General features: G+C 48.7%; 1 protein-coding gene across 1 annotated transcript; it reads right to left on the bottom strand.

Annotated features, from left to right (window-relative positions):
• Positions 1-5,152: 5,152 nt before the first annotated feature.
• Positions 5,153-8,595, bottom strand: LOC122385551. The gene is made up of 2 exons (XM_043373897.1): positions 8,068-8,595; positions 5,153-6,337 (listed from the first exon to the last, which is right to left on the bottom strand). Exon 2 carries the CDS (start codon positions 6,196-6,198, stop codon positions 5,311-5,313), a length of 888 nt encoding a protein of 295 aa, XP_043229832.1. The 5' UTR covers positions 6,199-6,337; positions 8,068-8,595; the 3' UTR covers positions 5,153-5,310.
• Positions 8,596-23,169: the final 14,574 nt, after the last annotated feature.

The following is a 23,169-nucleotide window of genomic DNA, read 5'->3' as shown; positions in this document are numbered from 1 at the left end:
CGGAGACTCTAAACCAAACTGGGCGAGTACCGCGCACTGGGGATGGGTAACCGCTCCGGAATGTTCCCAGCACAAAACGACTGTTCCCAGCATACAACAACCATAATCTGTCCTTGCTTTCTTTTTCTTCGAGATGCCGAGAGGGAGGGGGCGAAGTCCAGCCGCGTCGGGCGGAAGGACTCAAACTGTGTCTCGGAGATCGACTCGCACAGCGAGATCGGCATCAAGAGCCAGCCCGGGTGCTTCAACGGCAAGCTCGCCTCTGGCCTCTTCTTCGCCGGGAGCGGCTCACGGGGCAGAGAGCGGGCCGGTGTCGTGGGAGGAGATATCGGCACTGATCAGTGTCGCCGTTCGGGAGGCAGTCAGCGCCGCCACCGAGAACGGAGAAACTACGAGGTAGGTCTGCGGAGCTGGAGAGTTCCCCTCTTCCATGGGAGGCAGGGCCGGAGTATCAGGGTGCGGGCAATGGGCCAGCCACCTAACACCTCTCGCTTTTGATGGTGCACCCTCTGGGACAGGGGGCGTAGGCAACTCTATTCGCCAGAGGATCATCAGCCACAAATAGGGGAGAACGGGGCGATTTGGCCGGTCTTTTGTGACAACGATATTTTGAGAAAACCAGCGGGCGTTTGGTCGATTTCTCCATGGAGGGGTGTGGGGCGTTCAATTGTTGTTCCGGCCTATTACTTGCATCATGCCGGGACATCTCGTTTCGGTAGTAATTAAAGGGACCCTCCCACCTTCAAAAAAGTTAATAAATTGGCATGAAAGTGATGTCGCTCGGTTCAGAAAGAGCAAAAACGAGTATCTACCAAATTTCATCGAAAAATATTCACCGGTTTTCAAGATATTAGACTTTTACTTTTGTTTACTTTTTGGGATCTCCGCTGTTCCTAGCGACTTTATTTGAAAGTGCGGCATTTGTTGCGCGCAAAGCAGCATATACCACCGCGTGCTACAAAACGTTTTAGTCAAACATTTAACGGACGTTCGAAAGCCTGATGACGTCATCAGATTCCCGTAATGGTTAAGAGATAGGGACCACGCTGGTCCCACCCTGCAAGTAAAGGGAAGAAATTTCTTGAACACCATAAAGCTGTGGGGGTTGCGACCAGGATAAATGGTGGTTTCTGAGCCTGGCCGCAAACTTGGCTATCTCAACTCAAAACTAATGTTAAGGTGGGAGGGTCCCTTTAATCGTTCTTTCAAAGACTGCACGGCGGCCAAATAACCCCGGTACCGGGGTCATTTGGCCGGGGGAGTAGGGTCATTTGGCCGGGCATGTGATTCAGAGATATACCCTTTACAGAGCTGAGACAACCTGAAATATTGTCGCCCAATATTGTGCTTAACTCATGAATTCTGGATTGATTCGACCACAGACTTCTCTATATATGGACTGTGCGCTGATCCGAGGAAATCAGCATTGGAGACCCAAAAATAAGTGCACTTTTATGCATCTTTCTACAATGAAAAGGGTATCAGAATATTTACCAATTTGGATATAGGGTAGCCCATACCTTTATCTATTGGTCGGATTAATTTTTGTTTTGTTGAATTCAAGATAAATAAGAAATAAATGCATATAAATGAGAACATGTTTTCTCGTTCAGTTAGCCATTTGTTCACGCTAGAGGTATATACTTCACAAATGCAGCCGTACTTTGCACGCATTTTCTTGCTTTTGAATGTTGGTTGCATTCAAGGCCCTAAAACATAAAACATTGCATTGTTGGTTGTCGTTGCTAATTTGTCGGATCGAGACATTTACGTTGGTTTTGAAAAGGGCTTTGAGAAATAACGATACATAATATAAGGCTACAATGAATCATTAAAAATAAAAAATAGCTTAAAAAAATAGCTTAAAATAGCTTAAAAACGGTTAAAAAGGAAAATATTGTCGATCACTACCTCATCACGAACGGATCAGAAAACGTGTGGTGCGAAGAAGTCATTCCGAATATCAAGCCAGAGTCAGGACAGAAAAAATGTGAAACGAAACATAATTTCTAGCAAAAAGGCAACTTTTTTAGCATTTTTAGCATCCCGTATAACTAAAGGGAAAAACTTTCACAGACGAAACCACCAATCGAGATAAGAGATTACGCTGAAGACAATCAGATTTGCAAGTTTACTTTTGCAAACGCTGACTTCTGTGAGACTCACACAGCAAGAAGAAAAACAGGACTTTATCGACGGCGCCAGTCTCAGCATACTTCCTATAATGCCTAGTGCCTTTTAATGCTTAATGCTTTTTAATGCTATAATGCTTAATGCCTAGAATCAACTTTTGGACGAAGAAATAAAGTTCAAAAAACGTCGAGTTTTAGAGCTCAAGGATGACTGCCAGAAACAACGTAACCTGCTTTACCGTTCGCTTTCTCTTTTCAAATATTTTTGGCTCTCATAATGTACGGTCTACTATTTCAACGTTTGTCAAGAGCAAAGAGAGAACCCATGAACGAAAACTTCAACGCATTGGAATTCATGCCGACTGCCAACCTTGCGACCCTTCGAAGGTTATCTTCAATCTATCTTCCAAACCTGTTCCAAACAGATTCAAGTGTCTGCTCGATTTTGGACTGGAATTTAAGCTACCAGTGTGGAAGCTTCACTTTTATGACTACTTTCTGTCCTTTGAGAAACTCATACACTCGATTTCAAGACTGCATCTACCAGAAAGATTTCAATTTCAAGATGTAACGACGAAGCTCAGAAATGTCTGTCAGAAGTACTATCATGGCTTCAAATCATCTAAAGTGTTCTCATCAATATTTACAAAGGACGATGTTAACCTGTTTGTCGCAGACGCAGCAGCCGGCGCCGACTCGGTGACGTGTGTGCCTGTGCGTCACGAGCGCTCTATAGTGGACTGTATCTTGTTTCTGTGTGACTGGGCTTCGCTACTGATCCATGGCATTTAGGTGACTGAAACGCAGACCCTCATGATACAAGGATAAGAAGGGATAGAGGCCACGATGGCGTGACTCGAGGGGAGGTTAAAGAGTCGCGCTGACGCAACGGGGGTTCGTAGGACAGAGTCCACGATGACGTGAACAGAGGTGAGGAATAGAGACCGTGATGGCACGATCGGGCGAGGTTGGGGCTGTGCCGGCCTACCTTTAAGAGAGATAAGGATAGAGGCCACGATGGCGTGACACGAGGGAAGGTTAAAGAGTCGCGCTGGCGCAACAGGGGGCTCGTAAGGACAGAGTCCACGATGGCGTGAACGGAGGTGAGGAATTAGAGACCGTGATGGCACGATCGGGCGAGGTTGGGCTGTGCCGACCTACCTTTAAGAGAGATAAGGATAGAGGCCACGATGGCGTGACACGAGGGAAGGTTAAAGAGTCGCGCTGGCGCAACAGGGGCTTGTAAGGACACGGACAGAGTCCACGATGGCGTGAACAGAGGCGAGGAATAGAGACCGTGATGGCACGATCGGGCGAGGTATAGGGAGGAGGGTAATTCTGCGTTTGAAGTGTACTTGAAGTGAAGTGTAACTGGAATGTATACTGTGCCGCTATCTTGATTCTATCACTCCTCGCTCTCGGTGATCACTTCCTTTGTCACACCACTGCACTGATTTCACAGTCTGTATTGCAAAGAGCAAGATCCGGCAAACCAATTACACTGCTTGAAGGCTGCGACGAGCGGAACGAAACAACCGCCCGGCTCGACGACTGAGGCAGAACAGAGAGAAACTTGAGTATACTGTGCCGCTAACTTGAAGTCTTTTGCTCAATCGCTCCAGGTGACCACTTCCTTGGACACACCACTGCACTTATTCACAGTCTATATTGCGATGAGCAAGAGCCGGCAGAGAACCACCACACTGCGTGGAGGCTGAGCCGAGCGGAGCGAAACAACCGCACGGCGCGAAGACTGAGAGAGAACAGAGAGAGGGAGGTGTTTACAGCAGGTTTAAATACGACTGGCAATGGGGTCACACACAGGGGAGATAGCGAGGGAGCAAAGCACACGGTATTAGGCAAACTAACTGGACGCGACGAACCGGAGATAAAGAAAGAGATAGGGCGCGACGCAGCGCGCCAACGGCCGCCGGGACGGACGCAGCGCGCTAAACAAACGTAACCGGGCCTGCCGCGCCGACGACGTTCCCCGTGAACAAAGCTATCGACGGGCGTCGCCGCGAGAGGGGTCAGGTCCGGCACACACAGGTGCGCGCAAAACACCCCCACCGGGGCGGGGGGGGGGACGGCGCGGCGGCCCGCTCGGCTGACCCACCGGCCGCCCGCCACCCTGCTCGCGAGACAGGCGGCAGGACAGTTTTGGCGGTCACATCCCGCCCCCCGTGTTCGACTCTACGAGAACACTAAACTCTGTACCGCCACTGATATATCGGCTGGTAGAAGGCCTCGACGGGGCGGAGTCCGGACCGGGCGAGCAATCGGCAGTTCCCACATATTTACACATATTTACATTACTGTTCACAGCAGTTGCTCACCGTTCTCCCATCACCGCGATCTGGGCGACGGCCATCTACCCGCTTATCCTCCCGCTGTCTTGGTCTGGACAGAACGGGCTACTTGATCTGGTCCCGGGAACACCTGGGTCATGCGGGCGAGTGGTCGCGTAGCCGGCGGTGTGTTGGAGTCGGCGAGGAGCGCTGGATCTCCGGCGAGCATGCTCTTGATGCCCCTCCGTCGGTTGCGTGGCTGGGGCGAGGGCATGCATCGCTCGCGGTGCTGCCGCTGCTGCTGCTGCTGCTGCTTGCTTGTCGCGTAGACTCTGGGACGAGAGCATGCACCGCCCCCGGTGCTGCTGCTGCCGCTGATGCTTTCTGTTGCGCGGGCTCTTGGACGAGGGCATGCACCGCCCCCGTAAGGGCCCAGCCGAAGTCGGTTCGGATGGCGACTGGCTGCCCTGGTGGTCCAGCTCTCACCTCGTGCTGGATCACAGCTTCGAGAACATTGGCACCCAGAAGCAGTTGCACTTCGCCTTTGGAACAGTCTTGCACATCTAGGTTCTCCAGGTGACGCCATGTTTGTCGGTGCCGTTCGCTGATTCGTGGCACAGAGATGTTCATCTTCGGTACGGCTTACACCTCGGATAATGTTATCCGCTTCTCGCTGGCCTCAGGGGACAGACCTTGCACTTCCATTACCAGCTTCCTGGCCACTTGCCCCTTTCCAGTGCCTTGAATCGTCTGCATACATAGTTCCTGCGGCTCGCCTGAGATGCCCAGCTTGTCCGCTAATTTCTGACTGCATAGGGATGTCTGGGCGCCAGGGTCTAGTAGAGCCAGCGTGTCTTTGGTTCCTGTACTTCCAAAGACTCGGACTGAGACTACTTGCAGCAGCGTAACATTGCCTTTGTCTTCTTGGTGGCATCCCAAGCTGCCACGACCCTCTTCTGCTTGGTTGCGAGACGTATCCTCGAAACTGCTTCATCAGCCTTTCTCTCCGTTTCCGCGGTTGACACTTCGGGTGGCTGAAGCCTGACTGGCTGGCCGCCGTGGAGGAGAGCGTGGTGCCGGTACTTGCAGCCGTTCTTCCCACAGCGTTTTGCCTTCCGGCAGTCTTTCACGCGATGGCCCTTCTTCAGGCACCGGAAACATCGTTGCTCACCAAACACGTGCTTCAACCGGGCGTCGGGAGATTTTGCAGTGAACAGCTTGCACTGATCCAGGTTGTGATGTTTTCCGCAGAGAGAACATTCCTGTTTCTGGATGGGCCTCGCAGCTGTGGTAAAGGCCTGTCTGCTGACAGTCTCAACGGCGCTCTCCTTGCTGTTCTTACGGCTGGCTTCTTCAAAGCTCTGTTTTCCTTTGGGGCAGCTTCTGCTTATCTTAACTTGAGTCTGCAGCCACGCATCTACATCCAATAGCGACGGTTTTCCAGGTTTCAGCTCCAAAGAGAACTTGCCCCACTCGCGAGGTTTCAGCTCCAAAGAGAACTTGCCCCACTCGCGCCTCAGCTCTCTTGGTAGTTTCTCCACTGTTCGCTGCAAGCTATAGCTGCTGTGCAGGTCTGCGTTCGCTCCTATGTTCTGCAGAATAGTGACCGCACAGTGCACGGTTGCTTGAAATATTTCCAGTGATTCTGCGTCGTCTTCACGTGGGTCCGGAGCGTCGAAGATGCTGTTGAGGTTGTGCTGAATGACGTCATCGTCCTGGCCGAAACGCTCTTCAAGCGCCTTTAGAGCTTGGTGGTAGAGATTTCCGTCGTACAGCATGCCAGATATGGTCTGCTGTGCCAGACCACTTACAGATGATTGTAGGTGGGCGATTTTCTCAGTGTCGGAGAGGGATGGTTGGTCATGGACCAGCGCCTTGAATAACCCAACCCACCTCGGCCATTCTGATGCCTTTCCGCTGAAGGTAGGGAGAGATAGTCTTGGAATACTCTTTGTGAAGGCAGAAAACGCGGTCGCTCCATCTGTGCGCGGCGCCTGCTGCGGGCCTTGCAGTCCTTGTATCCATGACGTCGCGTTTCCCACCTTGCGTGATTCCGATCTTTCAACTGGCTCTTCAAGATGCGCTCCCACTCGACGGGCCGTTCCGGCGATCGCTCCTTCACGTACTTCACGCTGACGGCTCCCGATCACAACCTCTTTGCCTCCAAACAGTTCATCCTCAAAATCATTTCTTCTTTCCATTTGGAGGTCATCGCTGAGCTCTTTGCACAGGTTGGCTTTTAGCTGGGCGGCTTCAGCTTCATCTTCAGCGTCTTGGAGCCGTCTTCTCCTCTGAGCTTCCCTTTCTTAACGCTGTCTCTCCTCTTCTTGCTTCTCCTGAATTCTTCGTCTCTCCTCTTCTTGCTTCTCCTGAATTCGTCGTCTCTCATCTTCTTGCTTCTCTTGAAGCCGCTCCTGTTCTTGCTTGCGCTTCAGCTGCTGTAGGAGTAAAGACTTTGACTTTGCGGCGACTTCTGCTTCAACCTGCAAAGCTTTCGAGGCGTTACTTATGTTGCTTCTCTGGGCGACAGATACATGAGAGCCGGCTTCTGATGGCGCCTCATCTTTGCGCTCAGCAAGGTGCTGAGTGATTCTTTCCCCAATTTCTTGTCTGTCGCGCTCGGCTTTTGCGCAATACGCTTCTGCCTCAGCTCTTTCAGTTTGAGATGTCAGACAGGCTTCTAAAGCTTCATTTGCTGCGATGACACCTTCCAGGGTGTCATCGATGCGACCGTGAGTCAATGGTTTCCAACAAACCTGCCAGGCGCGACCGACTCCCGCGAGCGGCGATGATCGCTTCCGCTCGGTGACACGCCCGTGAGAATGCTGCCAACTTTTGCCCCCGTTTTCGGCGCAGCAGTTTCAAGTTTTCACTGGCTGCTTCTTGACGAGCTTCTTCCTGGACGCTCTCTTCCTGCTCGGCTGCGCCGGGCTGATCTGTACCTTCTGTTTCTGACATGATGCGGGCTCTATCCGGCCCGGAGGACCAGTTAAATGTCGCAGACGCAGCAGCCGGCGCCGACTCGGTGACGTTTGTGCCTGTGCGTCACGAGCGCTCTATAGTGGACTGTATCTTGTTTCTGTGTGACTGGGCTTGGCTACTGGTCCATGGCATTTAGGTGACTGAAACGCAGACCCTCATAACAGGTACAAGGATGAGTAGGGATAGAGGCCACGATGGCGTGACTCGAGGGGAGGTTAAAGAGTCGCGCTGGCGCAACGGGGGTTCGTAGGACAGAGTCCACGATGGCGTGAACGGAGGTGAGGAATTAGAGACCGTGATGGCACGATCGGGCGAGGTTGGGCTGTGCCGACCTACCTTTAAGAGAGATAAGGATAGAGGCCACGATGGCGTGACACGAGGGAAGGTTAAAGAGTCGCGCTGGCGCAACAGGGGCTCGTAAGGACAGAGTCCACGATGGCGTGAACAGAGGCGAGGAATAGAGACCGTGATGGCACGATCGGGCGAGGTATAGGGAGGAGGGTAATTCTGCGTTTGAAGTGTGAAGTGAAGTGTAACTGGAATGTATACTGTGCCGCTATCTTGATTCTATCACTCCTCGCTCTCGGTGATCACTTCCTTTGTCACACCACTGCACTGATTTCACAGTCTGTATTGCAAAGAGCAAGATCCGGCAAACCAATTACACTGCTTGAAGGCTGCGACGAGCGGAACGAAACAACCGCCCGGCTCGACGACTGAGGCAGAACAGAGAGAAACTTGAGTATACTGTGCCGCTAACTTGAAGTCTTTTGCTCAATCGCTCCAGGTGACCACTTCCTTGGACACACCACTGCACTTATTCACAGTCTATATTGCGATGAGCAAGAGCCGGCAGAGAACCACCACACTGCGTGGAGGCTGAGCCGAGCAGAGCGAAACAACCGCACGGCGCGAAGACTGAGAGAGAACAGAGAGAGGGAGGTGTTTACAGCAGGTTTAAATACGACTGGCAATGGGGTCACACACAGGGGAGATAGCGAGGGAGCAAAGCAAACGGTATTAGGCAAACTAACTGGACGCGACGAACCGGAGATAAAGAAAGAGATAGGGCGCGACGCAGCGCGCCAACGGCCGCCGGGACGGACGCAGCGCGCTAAACAAACGTAACCGGGCCTGCCGCGCCGACGACGTTCCCCGTGAACAAAGCTATCGACGGGCGTCGCCGCGAGAGGGGTCAGGTCCGGCCAGGGGCGGATCCAGAAAATCTCCAAGGGAGGGGCCATTAGAAACCAGGAGGCCCCCCCCCATAATCCCACCTGTTGGAGGCCCCATCTTCCCACTTGTTGGCCCCCCCCAAAAAAAACTGCGTCTATTGAGCTTATCTAGCTGTTCAGGCAACATCTCAACATCTGTGCAGGCTTGGAGGCCCTCTGTGCAGGTTAGGAGGCCCTGTAAAAGTGGTCATCTCTGTGAGTATAAGAGACCTCCAAGTTATGAAAAGCCTTACCAATCTTCTAACAAAGAAGTCTTCTCAGCTAGTCTTCTAAGAAATAACTAAGTGGGTAGGTTAAAAAAAACTCATCGGATTTCGGCCACTTTATTTTCAGGAGGCCCCCTTTTCAGCTTTTTAACTTTTTAACTTTTTATTTTATTTTTGAAAAAAAAATCGGCCAAGGGGGGGGGGCCATGGCCCCCATGGCCCCCCCCTTGTATCCGCGCCTGGGTCCGGCACACACAGGTGCGCGCAAAACACCCCCACCGGGGCGGGGGGGGGGACGGCGCGGCGGCCCGCTCGGCTGACCCACCGGCCGCCCGCCACCCTGCTCGCGAGACAGGCGGCAGGACAGTTTTGGCGGTCACACTGTTGAAAGAGTGGTCAGCGAATAGGTCAATAATCGTCACGAAACCGGACAAAGGTAGGGGGGTCGTTATTTTAGACAAGTGCAAGTATGATGAGAAAATGTCTGTTATTTTAGCTGATGAATCTAAGTTCAGACTTGTGAATGATTCGACAGAATGTCCAGCACTGCAGCCTAACTCTCTCCACAAAGTCATGTTGCAGGTTGAGGATAAGGTTAACAGACTACTAGATAGAATGAAAAAGTTAGGAATGATTTCAAAAGAAGTATACTCCAGTCTTTTTGCATCGGGCTCCGTTCCGGGCATTTTGTATGGTCTCCCAAGAGTGCACAAGCTTCTGGTTCCATTACGTCCTATTTTTTCTGCCTGTGGTACACCTACTTTTAAGCTGGCCAAGTACCTAGTTCCCATTCTCTCACCACTTACAGTAAATGACTTTACCATAAAGAACAGCTATGAGTTTGCCAACGATGTACGCCAACTTAAGGCCAACGACAACATGTACATGGCTAGTTTTGATGTTGAGAACCTGTTTACGAACATCCCCGTCAAAGAGACTATCGACATTTGTATCAGCTCATTGTTTCAGAATCCATTGCGGGTATTGCAAAAGACTGTTTCCGTTCTATGCTTGAAGTATCGGTTCTGAATTCTTACTTCATTTTCGACCGGAAATTGTACAAACAGATAGACGGCGTTGGCATGGGCCTGCCGTTAGGTCCTACCTTTGCAAATGCATTTCTTTGTCATGAAAAGAACTGGATAGAAAACTGCCCATCTGATTTCCGTCCAGTATACTTTAAGAGATATGTAGATGACTGCTTCGCTATTTTTCAGCATCCCTCATTACTTGATAAGGGGATGCATTCAAATTTAGTGAAATTACTCAGTTCGTGGTATAGGTCGCAGCGTTTTCATGTTCGATGGGGTAAGGCATTATCTGATGGTTTTTCCGTGTCAAATGGCGTTAGGCAAGGCGGCATTCTCTCACCTTATTTGTTTAATGCATATACGGATGGTTTATCGACTCTTCTCGACCAAAGTGGCGTGGGGTGCCATTATCTAGGTAGTCTCAACCATCTCTATTATGCAGATGATATGGTCATTCTTTCGCCTACGCCTTTTGGGCTTCAAAAATTGCTGAACATTTGCTCCAAGTATGCGAAAGATCATGACATTCTATTCAATACTAAAAAGACAGTCTGCATGGCCATGCTTCCCGTGAGTCTTCGAAATCTATCACTCCCTAAGATATCATTGTGCAATAGTGTGCTTTCATATGTCGACGAATATAAGTATCTTGGATACCACATTTCGAGCACACGAACCAAAGTGGACAATGTCGAGATTTGTCACCAGTACCGATTACTGTGTTGTCGTGCCAATTCATTGAGTCGTAAATTCGCTTTATGTACATATTCGGTTAAAAAGTATTTGTACAATGCATATTGTTCTAACATCAGCTACATGCATTTATGGCACTCGTTTCATGCATCGGTTCTTCGGAAATTTAAAGTGTGTTTCAATAACGCTGCTAGAATGTTTTTAGGCTACCCTAAATATTGTAGTGCCTCTGGAATGTTTGCGCAAGAACACATAGATGGCTTTGATGCGGCCTACCGCAGAGCTGTGTGGAATTTCATGTCGCGTTTGAAAAAGTCAGAAAACCGAATAATGTCTACGCTGTATTACAGTGATATCGCCCACACATCTCCTATGCGTAAAGTGTGGACTGCAGAATTGTGTGGTTGTTGAGCGCTGCTGATGTTGGTCATATACCCATGTCATCTTCATACCGTCATCATCATTTGATCGTCACGTCATCATTATTGTGTGTTACTTCTTATGGACCCAGAGTCTGCCAATAAAGGGATCTCTCTCTCTCTCTCTCTCTCTCTCTCTCTCTCTCTCTCTCTCTCTCTCTCTCTCTCTCTCTCTCTCTCTCTCTCCCTACCCTTCCTCCTGTACAGTTTTATTCGTGAGTTTTGTTTTTGCGTGGAAAATCTAAGAGTCCATGCAACCTAAGTTTCTCTTCCTAAGTTTGTCTCCGGTTTTGTCATCAGAGCCATCTCTGGTATATCCCGAAGGTCCCGGCGATGCCCACTGACCACTGTGTGCCGGTGCGCACTGTGTCGACGGCGACGGTCTGGATGGGCGCTGGCGCGGCGGCCCAGCTGTCGCGGCCGGCTCATTTGTGCAGCGGCTTAAGCGGCCGACGCACACTGGTCGGAAACGCTCCAGCGAGAGGCCAGCGGCCTTTCCGTAAAAAGTTTTTTGCTTGCTCTTCCACAACTAGTGAAGCAAACTTCATAAAACTTTGCATACCTTCTTTGTCATATGTAAGCTATCATTTGGATGTCAAGCACAAAATATATGACGTGAATCTGTTAAGTTATGACGTCATAATTGAGTATAATACAGGATCTAGCACCACTTTAAGTCAACAAGGGAAATTGGGAGCTGCTATTCGGGCACCGGGAATAGTTTCATGCACTCCTTGCAAGGTCCAGTGCTTCACTTTAGCATTGTTGACTTTGCGTGACGTCATTTATGACGTCACTAATGCCATATAAGTTTTTCGTCAATAACTCCTGATCAGATGGAGCTAGAGAGTGGGGAAAGCCACCATTGGACTCAGGAAGACCTGCCGAATCGAATGATATGCGATATGACCTCCTTCAACCATTTTCGTGACCTGAGGGGCTCCGACCTGACCTTGACCCGAGGTTAACACCTTAAGTTGACTTCACCCGAACACCAAGTATAGCATTCAACGCGCCTGAGCTAGACAAACACGTTGATGCCAAAATCGCGGCAGTGCGACCATTTTTGGCAAAGAAATTAACCTAAAACCGAGCCCGTGCCTTGTGGCACTTACCTGACCTAAGAGGCCACTGGCTGACCTAAGACCTTAAAATCGGGTAGTACCTAATTGTTGCGTCTTATAACGGCACACAGCTCGTTTTTTTTTTCCGCGAGGCTCTAGCTCAATTAGAGGCGAAACGGCGAGGGAGTTGTACCAACCCTCCCCGGTCAATATAGAAAACCAATCGGTCCGGCCAGGGTTAAATACCGGAATTGTGATCTAATGTAAAAAGACGGCCCAGGGTAACCTGACGCCAGTGACAGGTGTCCTATATTTGCAGCGTCTTATATTCACGAAGGTTTCAATTTACACTTTCTTCAGCCGAATGATGGCTGTCAATAGCAAGGCTCTCTAAATGCAAGCCGTAATCGCCACGCAATATGTGGAAGGCTTTTGATGTCAATGCATACATAAATGCATACATAAAACGCGCTTTTCACAAAATTCATAAACCCAAGCGCATCTGTTTTTAATGACCAGTCAACTACGCATGGATGCGTGCAGGCCACACAGGTCAGCGTAAGCCGGGCGCGACGGCCGAGCCGAAACTGGGGCGGGGCGGGCGGTAATGGGTAGGAAGAGTGGCTCCTGCAAATTTTGCGCAAATATGCGCAGTTAGCTTTTATGTTGCCCTGGTGTAAATTTAAATCCTGCTTCAGCTCACAAAAAATCAGAGTGGGACTAGATGGGACTACCAGTTGTTTCCTTACCTAAACTTTGCAGTTATATTCCAGAATCACTGTAGGAGAGCCTTCATAAAAAAGCTACAGTAAATCTTAGTTAGGGAAAAAGTATACCAAAAATTTTGCACTGACCAGTCGGCAACTTCATAACGAACATTTTGATGCATAATATGTGGGATTTCAATTTGGTGTCTATCAGCAATAAGACTCTGAATATCCGGCTCAAGAAACCTCTTGCTCCGCGTCAGTTTCCGAGTTCTGGGATACCCCATCTTCGGGGGCTGATTACAGTTATTTTTGGTCACCCGGATTAGTTTTTTTGGCCTAAGTATAATAATTTGATCAATTTCAAATCGATCTATATAAAAAATAATCCGAAACTCCGGAATCGCCCGTGGCCTCTCGTGAGGGCGTTTCCGACCAGTGTGCGACGGCGCGGATCCCGGTGATGTGACGGCCGACGGCGGGCCGCTGATGAGGCCGCTCCCGCGGGGGTGACAACCGCGGCGACCGGCAGCGCCGCCGCACTGTAGGCCGGCAGCCCGAAAAAGCGCTAGAAATTCCCCCAAACTGACTGTCCGCAATATGAACAAAATAGGTATCATTTAATCCCAAATTGATCGAAGAATACGATTCCGATGCCAGTTTTCCCTAAGGTCAAAATTGAGGTCGTCAGTTGTCACCAAACACAAGACAATTTAGACTCTCTAGTGGCCACCACATTTACCGATTTTCATGATGATCTTTAGTGGTATTTTATTAGCTGACCAATCGTTGTTTTGAACGAACTTTCCTGTCAGACTAGTTCAGGGCACTGTTGTTCACTGTGCCAACATCATTCTCACATATTGCATCGCTTTTCTGCAAGATAAGCTAGCTTTTTGCAAGCAGCTGCAAGACGTAATTAAAAATCATTTCTTATTTTTTAATTAGACTTTTATAAAAATGTTATTTCGAGCGGCTAAAAATGAACATTTTATACTAGCCTCTGATTACTGATCTTTCGTTGCATATAGGTGCTTTGCTGCTTTTCCCTGCTACTTTTCGAGATATGCGCCAGTAAACCACATGATGTAGGGGCAATTGTCACCTCGCCGCTCTACTGAAGGCCCGGCGCTCTTTAAAGCGCTGGAAGTTGTGAAAAACAAACGCGTATAATCTAAATAAAATATATGTCCCTGAGCTCAGAATTGATCAATGCACACAATGCTGTCAAAAAATTTGGGCCAAACTCAAAAATTCAGTCATTATTAACCCCCAAACACAAGTCAGTGATAATCAACAACAACTTGCTCTTTAGTTAGACTTCTTGAGAAATGTTATTTCGAGCCGCTAAAAATGACCATGCCATACAAACCACTAATCATCTTTCTGTCATGCCCTACTCGCAATTTTTGCTAATGCCTGCTACAGGGGCGTAGGCAGGGGGGGGCCACTGGGCCATGCCCCCCCCCCCCTTGGGCGCCGAAGGCGCCCTTTGCGATTGGAGGGCGCCGAAGGCGCCCTCCAATCGCAAATGCAATTGTGATATAATCGAATCGAAAAACAATCGCGACTGGAGGGCGCCCTCCAATCGCGAATGTGTTTACAGGGAAAATACGGATGGAGGGCGCCCTCGGAGGACGCCCATTCCAAATACGCCCTCCAAATACGGTTGGAGGGCTCCCTTGGGCGCCCTCCAACCACATTTGTAGGCTGTAGCTCTCTAAGCGTAACGGTGGTCGCCTATGTAAGCCGCTGTCCCGTAAATAAGCGCCCTCTCACCCGAAGGCGCCCTCCTGTAGGTCGCCACCCTGCTACATATTGCCGCCCTTCTGCTGATCGGCGTCCTCATAATTATTGGCGCTCTCCTACCTATTGCGCCCTCATGTGAAATTTTCAAGGCCGCCTTTCTCCTTTTTGGCACCCTATTGTTCAGTGCCGCCCTCCTACCTATTGGTTCCCTAGTCCTTCCTGTTGAATGTTAATCGGGGCCCTTCTCTTATTGGCGCCCTCGTGTTGATCGCCGCCCTCCTAACCACTGGCACCCTCCTGTTGATCACCGCCCTCCTATCCACTGGTACCTTCCTGTTGACCAGCGCCCTCCGCACAGACGCCCTCCTGTTCGTGTCATCCTCTTGAGCAAAGGCGCCCTCCTCACCATTGCCACCCCCATTTTAATCGTCACCCTTCCGCTCATTAACGACTTCCAGTTGATGACCGCCCTCCCACCTATTGGCGACCTCTTGTTGATCGCCACCCTCCTATTGGTGCTCTCCTGTTCCTCGCCACCCTCTTACCTGGTGGCGCCCTCCTGTTGATTGTTGATCGGGGCCCTCCTACCTATTGGTGCCCTCCTGTTGATCGCTGCCCTTCTATCCATTGGCGCCCTCCTGCTGCTCGCCAACTTCCTACCTATCGGTGCCCTACTATCGAAACTCGGGATGTTGATCGGGGCTCTCCTACCTATTAGCGCCCTCCTGTGGATCGCAGCCCTTCTACCTATTGGCAACATCCGTTGATCGCTGCCCTCTTATCATTTATTTACTCCTTTGGCATGTTTTTCAACTTAGTCGTTCTATTGCACATAGTTGATGTCTTGCCTGTGAAAACTGCCACAAATGAACGTGCATTCAGCACAATGAATGAAGTACCTATACCTACCAAAACTATCTACGCTCTACGATGCATAAAACACGTCTTTGGTCTTAACGAATTGATCCTACTCATGGTGTGTCAAAAGTGGAAATAGCCGCGCGGCTTTAGTTCGCCAGCCTTGTCAATAGATGGCAGTACCACAGTATGGGCAGCGGATCGTGCAATTGACGTCAAATTTTCGTTATCTGCTAAGAATTGAATGGCGGATCTTTTCATGCAAGAATCATGTAAATCGGTCCACAACTTTTCTAGCAACAGAGATATGAAGTCAAACACCCTGCCAGAGCGGCGGCGCGCGGCCGGCGGCGGCCGTTACGCGCCGCCTGGGAGACTGGCGGCGCTGACCGGTTCCGACTTGGCACTGCACTAAAACCTGTTAACTGCTGAGAATGGTTATTATAGCAAAATTTTCACTCAAGTGAGGGATAACCAAGGGCAGGAAGTATGTATGCTTGTGTGCGTACTGTGTAAGCCAAGAAACTGCATTAGCAGATACTCGCTAATATTAGATCCAGCCAAGTCCAAACGCATTCCAGGGGATGTGTTCCTGATGGGTCAACAATATTTATCGTTCGAGGGCGGATACAGTTTTAACAATACAAAAAATATTTTTACACAACACTATTCCTTGAATAATTCTCTTCAACGCCTCATTCCTAGTTAAGCGAATTAGCCCACCCTGGTTGAATAAATAAGGCGATTTCGCCACAAGGTCGCGGAAAACCGACCGAAAACGGCCGCGCTCAGCGTTAATTTGGGCATGCAGACTCTTAAATACTCGCATTGGGCGGGTAGGGTTTCCCAGGTATTGGCTCCAAAACACCGTATTCGGCTCCCGAATACGTCCAAGTGACCCGCCTCGTTCCTAGTTAAGCTCTAATTAGATCAAGTGACTCATAAGGAGCGAAAAAGCGACAAAAAGCATGAATTTCCCTATGGCGGCGGGCTGCCGGGTTGCCAGACGGCGCACCGGCTATTTCCACTTTTGACACACCATGTTTACGTGCATCATGGCATCTATATGGATTACGATTAAGTATTGTCAACAGGTTCGGCCGCAACAGCAGGCATCTGAAGTTTCGGTGATTGAAACTGGTTATGTGGGTACACTGTATGCATCTGTGAGAAGGCTATGAAGGCTGGTCTGAGGTAATTTGGATGATGTTTACGCATCTCGCGCTCCGGTATCAATCCGATACGGTGATCTGGTGCGTAAATATGCCACCGCCAATAAACTTTTATACATCGACACCCATGAGCCAAGCTTTCTATACAGTTTGTGTGGCAGCGGCCCGACCAAACCTTTGGTATTTTTTACACCTTCAAATTTGGTAAAAGAGCGAGAGGAGCTTTGAACGGTGATCGTATAAAAGGCGTGCCTAAAAATCGGAGGAAAAGGTTGTTTTCAAAAATTTCGCGCGCCTTCGGCGCAGCATTTCAAGAACACTTGACCTTTTGTGACCTGGAGTATAAAGAATACACACGATGCAAAATCAATGCAGCACGACCTATACGAGGTTACGCAAAAAAAAAACTGGTGGCATGGTAAAAAACGCCTCCCAACCCCCCCCCCCCACCCCGCTGAGCGATTTTTTATCTCGCGACCGTATGGCGCCCTCCTTGGGTGAGGTGGCGCCCTCCAAACCCTTGGCCCCCCCTTCGCGATTTTCTAAATACGCCGCTGGCCTGCTACTCTTCAAGGTCACGTGACCTCACCATTAAAAGTAAATGGTAAAATAAGGAAACTGTTGTTTTTGCGCATGGAATGATCTCAAACTATCTCAAGCACACGGAATCGTGATTTCATGCACTCCTTGCAAGATCCGATGCTTTACTTTTGCATTTTTGACCTTCCGTGACGTCATTTATGACGTCACTACGGTTATAGGAGTTTCTCGTCAATAACTCATGATCAAATTGAGCCAGCGACTCGGGAAAGCTACCAATGGACTCGGAAAGACCTCCCGAATCGAATGATATGCAATACGACTTCCTTCGATTAAGTTCGTGGCCTGATGGGCTCTGACCTGACCTTGACTCGAGGTCAACACCTTAAGTTGACCTCACCCGGACAAAAAGTATACCATTCGACGCGCCTGAGCCAGGCAAACACGATGGTGCCAAAATCGCTGCTCTGCGGCCATTTTTTGCGAAATTATTTACAAAAAACAAACCCTACCTTGGGCTTTTTGACTTCACCTCAGAGGTTACCGATTGACCTGGGACCTTAAATTCGGGTATCAATCGTTCCGTCTTGAAACGGCGCACACGCTTGTTTTTTTCCGCGAGGCTCTAGCTCCATTACGGGCGAAACGGCGAAAAGGGGTCGTACCGACCCTCCCCCCTCGGCCGGCCGAGGGGGTGGGGGGTCCGACAATAGGTCCGGCGAGGGTTAAGCAGCCCCACTTCGTTTTTAGCATGTTTGCTTGTCACTGAGATCAACAACTCAATCACAGATAATTTCTAGCACTTTTCCGGGCCCCCGGCCCAGTGTGCGCCGGCTCAGCCGCTGAGCCGCCTACATACGTGCTGGTCGCCACATAGACACCAGCCACCATTAAAAGTTCTTGAAGAGGTTATGTGTGTGCATAGTTTGTTTAACCCTCGCCCGTATTGGTGTTTTTTCCAGCCGCGAACGTATAGGGGGGGGGGGGTCCGTTGGACCCCCCCTTGCCGTTTCGCCCCTGATCGAGCTAGAGCTTCGCGGAAAAAACGAGCGTGTTGCCCGTGACGAGAGGAATCCGATGATATCCAATTTTAAGGTCCTAGGTCATTGGTTGACCTTGCAGGTCAGGTCAATGACCCCAAAGGCGGGAAAATCGGGACCTGTTAGAACGTCGTAAAGTGTGGCTGCTATGGGTTTTTTTGGGTGCTGATCACGAATATCATGTTAGTTTTGATCACAGATGATGTCTTCATGTATTTAGACCAGGTCCAGACCAGACCAGGTCGGGTCAGGTCAGGTCAGGTCAACCAGTAAGGGTATTCGTAGTAGGTGGCAACCGCCTCTGACAGCTTCGTAACATGTTACGAAGGCACCAAGACTACTTCGTAAATGTTCATATGGTTGCTAAATTCGAATTCAGCTCCAAAAACTGGCCTAGAAACATGTAAAACTCGAAAAAGTGAACCGAGGTCATCAAAGGTCAATGACCTGACCTGACCTTCAGGTGACCTTGACACCCACCCTAATGCATGGGGGCAAAATCATATCACATGTTTGAACGCTTGAAACCACGAAAAGACTGCAAACGCGCGGCTAATGCGAGCCGACATACGCCGAATCGCGATTCCGGCCAAACATAGTCTCGAAAAGTAGGTCACAGGCAGGGGCGTCGCCGACGGAGGGTCGGGGGGGGGGGGGTCGTGACCCCCCCCCCGGCCCCTTACTCTTGAAAACTGGGGGTGTCGACCCCCCCACTTTTTGCGATGCTGAGTATGCTTTTTTAGCTTTTATGTCAGTGAAGCAGGCGTCAGCAACACCAACAAATACATCAGATTCAAAATCGCTTCAAGAGCTCCCTAAAGCCAATTAGCCAATTACCTAAAGGTCAATTAGCTGTGGGCGGGGAACACCAGCACAACAATGTTTTTAAGTAGCCCCCATCCTAGTACCTTTTTATCCCTCAAAGGATTGGACGCGCCAAAACTGCCCCGAGCGTTCGTCTGATCGTTTTAAAAAAATGGTCGCAGTCGATTCGTCGGATCAGTACCTAACTACAAAACTACAAACTAGCCTCAGCCCCATGGCTACCGTCACAACTAGCTGTACAGTGCACATGTAGGGGAAAGGGAGTCAGATGGAACCGTCTCGGGCTTTCGCAAAGAAGTCGCGCAAAAAGGAGCCGATTGCAACAAAACTTTCGGTGCGCTCGAGTTAATCACCTAATTAAAATAAATCAATATCCCTGATTCAAATAAAGATGACCTTAGTTCACTTTTTCATAACGTGCTTTTAATTGATAGGGTAGTTTTTGGAGCTGATTTTGAAGTTAGCGCCCATCTGAACATTTAAGAAGTAGTTGTGTTGCTTATTCATATAACATGCTAGGAAGCAATTGGTGCTGGTCATCCACTATTAGGTACTGGTCGATCTGACCTGACCTGATCTACCCCAAATGCATGGAGTCATCATCTTCGTTCAAAACTAAGATAACATTCGTAATCAGAACCTCGAAAAACCATCACAACTTACATTCGTTAAGTTCTAGCAGGTCCCGAGTTTCTCTACTTATTGGCGATGACCTGAGTCCTGAGATGACCCCCGAAAACTTGTAAATGGGTATCATCGGCTTTCTCTCGTCACGGGCAGCATGCTCTTTTTTCCGCAAACCTGTAGATCGATCAGGGGTCGAAAGCATGCCTCAGCGTTAGTTTAGTATACGTTATACGTTAGCGACTGGGAAACCACCAATAGAATGGCTACAGTGAAGCAGAAAATTATTCGATAGCTCTTTTAACGCTCTTTCGCTAGCTTCGCGTTAGATTTCATCTCAGGTCTATGTTTGGCCCTTAAGAAGGCAAACAGCTAACTGGACAGATTCTGCCGAAACATCTGCTTTGCAATAACTTTCGATTCCGTGAATTTGTATGGTATGTACAATTTGTACATATGTTGTCTTGTCACCACCGTCTTGATCTCTTTGAGACGCGTCACATGAGTTAAAATTTGACCATTCAGAATTAACGTTAAAACGACCTCAGGTCAACGTTATGTCCTGATCGAAAAAGGACCCCCTGCTGCATATGAATGGATCCGTGTTGTTGAGCTGAACAGTGAACACCTTCCAGGTGCTGTCATCGCTCTACCGCGTCTTCGTCAAAAGTTGTAGAAAAAAAAAATGCTGGTGGCCATCGATGGACATTTCCACTAATGACCTTTCGAGTCATCACTCGCCATAAGTTGCACCCTGTCCCTGGCAATGATGAGCTGATTTGTCATGGCTCCAAAGATATTTTGCGTTTCTGACGAACTTTTTCAAAGCAGGAGGCATTCGTGCTTTTTCTAATTTCTCATTATTTTCTAATGATGAGGTCACGTATTTGACCTGCCTTCAGATCATGATGTAAATCCTCAGTTAGAATCATGAATTGCTGACACGTACCTATAACCCCATACATTAGGTACCTATACAGTGTACCAAATTTCGAAGTTATGGGAGAAAGCTACAAGAATGGCGAGAGGGGAAAGTTTTTATAGAGGTATACCGTATAACTGAACTTGATATGGCGACCTGACCTTAAGTGACCAGTGATAATTTTTACGCAAGTGATGTAGGTAGGTATACCTACCTAATAGGTTATACCAAATTTGGCGGCGCTGCGCGCCGATTTGTTGCACACGCACACACACACACACATACGCACGCACAAAACTGGGAAGTGTGGCAAAAAAAAACACTCCTACCCATCGGGTGAAGACTAGAAACCCGACCCCCCCCCCACTCAAAAATCCGTGGCGACGCCCCTGGTCACAGGTCAAAGGTCATTTGGGTCAGGGTCATGAAATTTTCAGGGTAGGTGTGAAATTGATGAACGCGAGGGTACTGAAAGTTTCGCCGCGATCGGCCGCTTTTTACGCGAGTTATTCGCGAAAAACCATGGGGGGTCCGTTCGACCTGGGGGGTCCGATAGCGCGGGTGTAGGTTATACCAAATTTAGGTATAACCTACATCCGTGGCGACAACAAAAAAACAACCTTGAGATAGATGATAATGTAAATGTGTGTCTCGGGTTCATTTCTCGCGCCTCATCAGTGTGGAATGGTAAGTACTAAGTAGTAAGTATGTATGTACAGTCACCAGCACTTTCCACTGTGGCATTCGACGATAGATCGTACCAGGCCCGTCACCCTCATCCCTCAGATTTTAATGAGAATCGGTCCAAGGGGTAATCATAGGCCCCAAAGACGCCTGACAAAATATCAGACTTCTCAGATCAAAACTTTTTGAGTTATATTGCATTACATTTTTTAACTTCGGTTTGTAACGGTGAGTTTTGATGGCCTGTAACTCAAGAAAGGGTTAAGCAACCAACAAACGGTAAACAACACTAAGCTTGCGATGAATCAGAAATTAATATTACTTTTAAAATATTACAAAGGAAAATTCTCATTGTTGAACAAAAACCTTAATCTTTTTTCATTTGCCTCTAATGACTTTTGGGACCAAAATTTTTCACATTTTTATTTTTTTCAAAATAAACTTCATGTCATTGCAAATCGACATGCAAAAAATTAGAAAGGTATTCTTTCTGTAAGTTCCTCATTTTCCCGCAAACAAAATGGGTTTCGGAGGGTTTGATACGACCCCAGCACGCTGTTTCGCTTCTAATAGAGCTAGAGCCTCGCGGAAAAACGAGCGTGTGTGCCGTTACAAGTCGCCCATTGCTTAGGGTAGTGGTAACACATGAACCTCAGCATTTCACAGGTTTGGCTCTAATTAGAATTGTCAATCTACTGTGGTCTATCAAAGGAAGAATAATCATTCATGTTGCAAAAGCACAACCAATTAGTAAGCCTAATGGTAGGTAATATGTATAATACAATAAAATAAATAAATGTTCATGGCAACATTCCCTAGGCAAAAGGCAGAATCAAAACAACACAAAACACTGTTTGGAAACTGGCCTTGATCCTGAGATGTGGTCTGGGACAGGGGGCGTCGAAGTCTAGTTCCTACCAACCTGGCACTCCCATGCCTACGTCACCACGAGGACGCCCGAGGGCATTTACATGTTGAAGATAGGGAAACTGCCATAGTTTAGAGCCGCCTGAAGGGCAACCTTGAGATAGATGATAATGTAAATGTGTGCTAATATGATCATCAACATGTTATTTACCCAAATCCAGGGCCAATTAATCGATAACTTGTCACGATTTCCAGTGGTGATGCGCCAACTTTCGTGGTTCTTGCAGCCAATAAGGGTGTTCCATAGTGCGATTCAGCCGCATTATCGACTTTAATGCCATAAACCGACACGGAACATACGATTTGCAGCTCCCTGGTGTGATAGCTGCCAGTAGGGCTCCGGAGTCGGAGTCATGAAGTCTGTCGGAGTTGACAGTTCTGACCTGAGTCGTCGAGTCGGAGTCAGAGTAGGTTTTAAAAGCTGGAGTCTTGAGTCAGTCACCGAAATTCGATCCCCTCCGCAGACCTTTCAGGGTTCCGTAGTCGGAGTTGTAGTCGGTCGGAGTCGACAGTTCTGACCAGAGTCAGTGTCAGAGTCGATTTTGAAAGCCAGAGTCGGAGTCGGAGTCACCAAAAATCCATTGCCTCCGCAGACCTGCTAGGGCTGTGGGGTCGGAGTCGGTCAGAGCCGACATTTGAAATAAAAGTTAGAGCTGATTTTTGAGTCTGAGTCAGGGTCGGAGTCATCAAGAAACCCATCGACGATCCGCAGTACCATGCAGTAAGGGCGCTGCCGATCGATGCCCTGAATTGCCTATGAATTGAATGAATAGATGACAATTAATTAGGTAGGTACCTACCTTCTATTATTCATCCCCTGTCACTTGGAGGACTACTTTCAGTAGAAAAAGACGCATTACTTGTTTGTTTATTTATTGACAAATATTTTTTGAGCAGTTGGGATACAGACATAAAACACAATGATAGCACCTCGCTGGTGCAAATCATTGCTAGATAGATGTTGAAATGTGTTGCCATTGAAGAATCTACTGATTTTCCTGGCGGCTCTCGTTTTCAAGTAACTACTGGTCTTGTAAGATCTCTTGATTGCTCACCGTCTGGCGTCTTCCA

The sequence above is a fragment of the Amphibalanus amphitrite genome, unplaced genomic scaffold (assembly GCF_019059575.1).
Source record: "Amphibalanus amphitrite isolate SeventyFive unplaced genomic scaffold, NRLGWU_Aamphi_draft 000223F_arrow, whole genome shotgun sequence".
NCBI lineage: Eukaryota > Metazoa > Arthropoda > Thecostraca > Balanomorpha > Balanidae > Amphibalanus > Amphibalanus amphitrite.
This window is presented reverse-complemented; position numbering and strand designations above follow the sequence as displayed.

What these genes read in the sequence shown, in the direction of transcription:
- LOC122385551 (XM_043373897.1), bottom strand. Translation starts at nt 6,198, where the DNA reads ATGCTGTACGACGGAAATCTCTACCACCAAGCTCTAAAGGCGCTTGAA.